General features: G+C 49.6%; 2 protein-coding genes across 2 annotated transcripts in view; both read left to right on the top strand.

Annotated features, from left to right (window-relative positions):
• Positions 1–2,215, top strand: part of LOC114040056 (zinc finger protein 558-like) — a 26,888-nt gene extending 24,673 nt beyond the window's left edge. The window contains exons 6-8 of the mRNA XM_027858038.1: positions 1,119–1,246; positions 1,954–2,057; positions 2,197–2,215. Coding sequence (XP_027713839.1) covers positions 1,119–1,246; positions 1,954–2,057; positions 2,197–2,215 — 251 coding nt within the window. The remainder of the gene's footprint in view (positions 1–1,118; positions 1,247–1,953; positions 2,058–2,196) is intronic.
• Positions 2,216–2,984: 769 nt separating this feature from the next.
• LOC114040049 (protein FAM228B-like) overlaps positions 2,985–4,819 on the top strand; it is a 39,249-nt gene continuing 37,414 nt past the window's right edge. The window contains exon 1 of the mRNA XM_027858031.1: positions 2,985–3,107. Within this exon, the coding sequence (XP_027713832.1) occupies positions 3,083–3,107 (25 nt within the window). The 5' untranslated portion in view covers positions 2,985–3,082. The remainder of the gene's footprint in view (positions 3,108–4,819) is intronic.

The raw sequence follows: 4,819 nt of genomic DNA, 5'->3' as shown, positions 1-4,819 counted from the left end.
GAGGTGAAATTGACCAGAGAGGGTGCCCAGGTGAAATTGACCAGAGATGGTGCCCAGGTGAAATTGACCAGAGATGGTGCCCAGGTGAAATTGATAGGCTTTGGCAACAGCTTGGAGATGGGGGGAGTGGTGAGAGAGAGTGAGGAGTCCTAGATGATGGTACCTTCTACAGTAATAGGGAAGGGAGGAGGGGGGAGGGCTTTGGGTTTAGTTCAGTTTTGGACATGTTGAGTTTGGGATCCCTATGGGATATCATCCAGCTGGCAAAATCCCTGCCCTCATGTGGCTTACTTTGGGAGGACAGGGCTAGAGGATACAAATTCATTTCCAGAATTATATGCAAAGTCAGTACAATGTGATTGTGGAGTTGGAGGTTTGAGTCAGAGACTCAAAACTAGGAGAATGAGATGAGGAGGGAGGGCATTTGAGGAAGTGGGAGAAAGCCTTGTATGAAATGTTCAGTCGTGGAGAGCCTTCAATGCCAAATTCATCCTGGAAGTTGGGGAGTCTCTGGGGCTTCTTCATCAGTGCAGGAATGAATCCATGGCCAAATTTTGTGGTTTCTCCCTTTATAATGTCTCTCCTACATGCCCTGTTTTCTTCTCTGACACTGCCCCCATCCTAGTGCAGGCCCTCATTACCTCTCTCCTGGACTATTGCAATAGCCTGATTGGGGATGGGGGCTACCTTCCTCATCTCATCTGCCAGTCCATCCTCCAATCAGCCACTAAAATGATTTTCCAAAATTATAAGTCCCGTCACGTAGGTAAACCCCAGTGGCTCCCTATCACCTCCAGGGTCAAAAACAAAATCCTCTGTTTGGCATTTGAAGCCCTTTATGACCTAACTGTCCCCACTGCCACCCCTACCCCACCTTTCCTTACTGGTCTCCTAGCCTTTGTCTTGGCTGTCGCCTACCTACAATGCTTAGTTCCAATGCCAGCAGCTAATGCTCCCCCCAACTCCCTATGATTCCTTTACACTTGTACATGTACAGGTTGTTTTGTGACCCTTTCTTTAGTGCAATGCTTAATAAGTGGTTGCTGACTGAGTAAGTGATGCAGTTAGACACATACTCTGGAAAAATCACTTGGGCAACCATCCCCACACAATTCTAGATTCAGAACTGAAAGGGACCTTAGAGGCCATCAGCCGAGGAGTCTGCCGCTCACCTTGCCCAGGCTTACAGGACACCCTTCGTAAGGAGGCTAGCGGTGAGAGGGAGGACAGGTCTAGGTGGGACCAGGTGAGGGGGAGACATGGAATGATCATGGGCAGTAGGGAAGGAGTCACTGCTGAGGAGATGGGAGGGGAGAGAGTCAAAGGTAAATGTAGAGAGTTTTGGCTTGGAGTGAAGGAAGGAGGAGATAGAAAGGAAAGAAACGAGCATTTATTAAGCACCTACAGAAGGTGCTATTATGTCCATTTTATAGATGAGGAAATCAGGCAGACAAATTAAGTGACTTACCAGGGTTAGACAACTAGTAAATGCCCGAGGCTAGATTTGAACTCAGGTCTTCCTGACTACTAGCCCATCTCTCTATCTCACTGCCTCTAAATGTTTTTTTTCACGAAAGTATGACTGGAGGGTCTCAGCTCTGAGGGCAATGGGAGGGAGTAAAATGGGGAAAGAAGAGGTGCTGGAACTTCTCTAGCCCCCTTCAGCAGCAAAGGAGAGAGAGAAGCAAAGGAGGCAGGCCAGGGTTGGGATTTGGTAATAGGACCAAGGCTATAGAGGAGAAGGCAGAGTTGGCCTGATTCACTGAGGGTAGAAAACGGGGCTAGAGCAGGGGGAGTCGCCTGGGGCCGTCCTGACATCAAGGTGAGGATGAAGAACAGGGTTAGGAAGAGTAAGGCACAGGGAGAGCTTGGGGCTGAAGGAAGGCATTTCTAGGGTCTGTGTCATAGAGGGCGAGCCCTTGAGAATGATGATGTGATTGGGGATTTTAGCAGGAATTTGAAGGCAGCCAGGGAATGCAGGAGGTGGGGACGAGGAGGGGGAGTATCCCAGGTGTGAGGCACCGCCAGAGAGAATGCCCGGAGTCTGGAGATGGAGCGTAAGATTTGAGGAACAGCCAGGAGGAGGCTGGAGTGTGTGTATAGTGGAAATGGAGTGGAGATCAAGGGCATGGAAGATTGAGGAGGTGGAGAGACCGGGAGGCAGTTCCTGTTTCCTTCTTGTCTTCACCCCTGCAGCACCCGGCACAATGCCTAGCAAACAGTCCACGTGTAATAAACGCTTGTTAATTGATTGATTTTACTTACCTGTCTGCCTCTTCTCCACACCAGAATACAAGCTCTTGGAAGGGAGGACCTGTTTTCATTTTTGTTTTTGTAAGCCCGCCTCCATGCCTTATGTAGTGTTGGACACATACCAGGGGTTTAATGAATGCCTCTGGAGAGAAGAAGGCTGGGTATAGAGACAGAGAAGTTGTCTGCACAGGGATGATGACCGCCCGTGGGGTGGATGAGAATGCAGAGGCATCCCGAGGGAAATCTCTGTCTGAGGAACATGGTTTATCTCAGGATGGACAAAGCTTTCATTCTTCCGGTGGGGAAACTCTCAGGACAGACTCAGTATCCTTTAAGCAGATGGAACCTCAGGTTGGACCCTGGCCCTCAGATAGGAAAACTGAGTCTGACTAAGGAGAGATGCACTGTTTCCCTGCCCCCTTACCTTAGGGGTGACATCACATGTATTCTCTGTCCCCTTGAACTTTTCTGGGACCCTCCTGACATTGCTGACAGCTGTCAGGAGCATGGGGGGATGGTGCTGGAAAGCACATGCTTTGAGGGGCTGCTTCCTTTCCCTGGGTCTCTCCTCTCTCAGACATGATGGTCAGTGTGTTGGGTTCTGGGGGGCATTTTCACCATGTTCCAACCTAACCTTGCCCCATCTGTGCTGACTGGCTGTGGAGTGGGATGGCTAATATTGGTTTTCATGTAACTACTCCACCTCTGGGCTCTGGCAAAGAACTGTGGCCGGCTCTTATGGGTAGGGTCCACAATGACAGGATTCAGCTCTCAATGAAAGCTTTTCTCATTGGTCAGGTCAGAATTCTTGGGGTCTCAGAACGTGAAGATGCAGAGTGTTAGGAGCCCACCAGGTAAGGAATTCACCTCATTATTCTTTTCTTAAAAATGTTTTTCTTGTAACTTTTTGACAAAACCATTATTTCTCAATATATTCGCCCCCCCCCCCCCCCACTGTTCATTATAACAAAGGAGAGCCATGACATGGAGCTGCTGTCGCTATGTGTAAGGGCTGGGCTTCCCTCTGGTGTCTAGAGTGGTCCCTCCAAGTATAAAGGAGCAGGTGATGAGTTCATGGAATTGCCTTCCCCAGGTGGGCTGGTAAGGGGTTAACAACTGGCTCTCTGAGGGGAAGTGTAGGCAAGGCACACTTTTAAGTTTAATCTACACTATTAGTCTTGTTTCCATCACTTTCTTAAGTCCAGACAATCAAAACAAGAAATCAATCCCTGACTTGTGGTGTCTGGGATGTGAGAGGTGTGAACCTGCTCACACTGCCAATTTAACCACCAGGCCCTCCTCAGATGAGACCTGTAGCAGCTGAGAACAATTAACCTCAATTAATCAGTCTTTAGACTGAGGTGAAAGGTCTTCAAAAGCCATTGGATGGCTGGAGTCAACCCGGAAGCAGGCTCAGGTTGGTGTCATGGCCTGTTGGTCATCTAAACTATGGAGCTACCTCATCAGCAGGGAGATTGGAACAGGTGGGAAGCCAGGAAAGAAAGGGAGAGAAATAGACAGACAGAAAGGAGATAGAGAGAGAAAGACAGAGACAAGAGACAGAAAGAGAGAGACAGAGAGAGGAGAGAGAGACACAGAGAGAGACAAAGAGACAGAGACAGAGGGGAGACAGAGAGAGACAGAGAGAGAAAAGACAGAGAGAGACACAGAGAGACAGAGAAGAGACAGAGAGAGAGAAGAGACAGAGAGAGAGAAGAGAGAGATACAGGAGGGAGGAGAGAGACAGAGAGACAGACAGATGGGAGGGGGGAGAGAGAGGAGAGACAGAGAAGAGGCAGACAGAGATAGAGAAGACAGAGAAGAGAGAGTGGTAGAGAGAGACAGACAGAGAGAAGAGACAGAAAGGGAGACAGAGAAGAGAGAGAAACAGGAGGGGGAAGAGACAGAGAGAAGAGAGAGACAGAGAAAGGGAGACAGAGACAGGAGGGGGGAGAGACACAGAAAGACACAGAGAGGGAGACAGATACAGAGACAGAGAGAGAGACAGGGACACAGAAAAGAGACAGACAGAGACAGAAGGGGGAGAGACAGAGAGAGAGAGGGAGACAGAGAAGAGACAGAGACAGGAGGGGGGAGAGACAGAGAAGAGACAGAGACAGGAGGGGGGAGAGAGAGACACAGAGAGAGACAGAGAGAGAGGAGACAGAGAGAGGGAGACAGAGAGACAGAAGAGAAACAGAGACAGGAGGGGGAAGAGACAAAGAGAGAGGAAAGACACAGAGACAGGAGAGACAGAGAGAGGGAGACAGAGAAGAGAGAGAGGGAGACAGAGAAGAGACAGAGACAGGAGGGGGAGAGACAGAGAGAGAGGAGAGACAGAGACAGAAGACAGAGAGAACAGAGACAGGAGGGGAGAGAGAGATACAGAGAGACAGAGGGAGACAGAGAAGAGACAGAGACAGGAGGGGGAGAGACACAGAGACAGAGAGAGGGAGACAGAGGAGAGAGAGAGACAGAAGGGGGAAGAGACAAAGAGAGGAGAGACACAGAGACAGGAGAGACAGAGAGACAGAAAAGAGACAGAGCAGAGACAGGAGCGGGGAGA

Source organism: Vombatus ursinus, unplaced genomic scaffold (assembly GCF_900497805.2).
Source record: "Vombatus ursinus unplaced genomic scaffold, bare-nosed wombat genome assembly UNPS02012622.1, whole genome shotgun sequence".
Lineage (NCBI taxonomy): Eukaryota > Metazoa > Chordata > Mammalia > Diprotodontia > Vombatidae > Vombatus > Vombatus ursinus.
The sequence above is the reverse complement of the archived record's forward strand: the minus strand, read 5'-3'. Positions and strand labels throughout refer to the sequence as shown.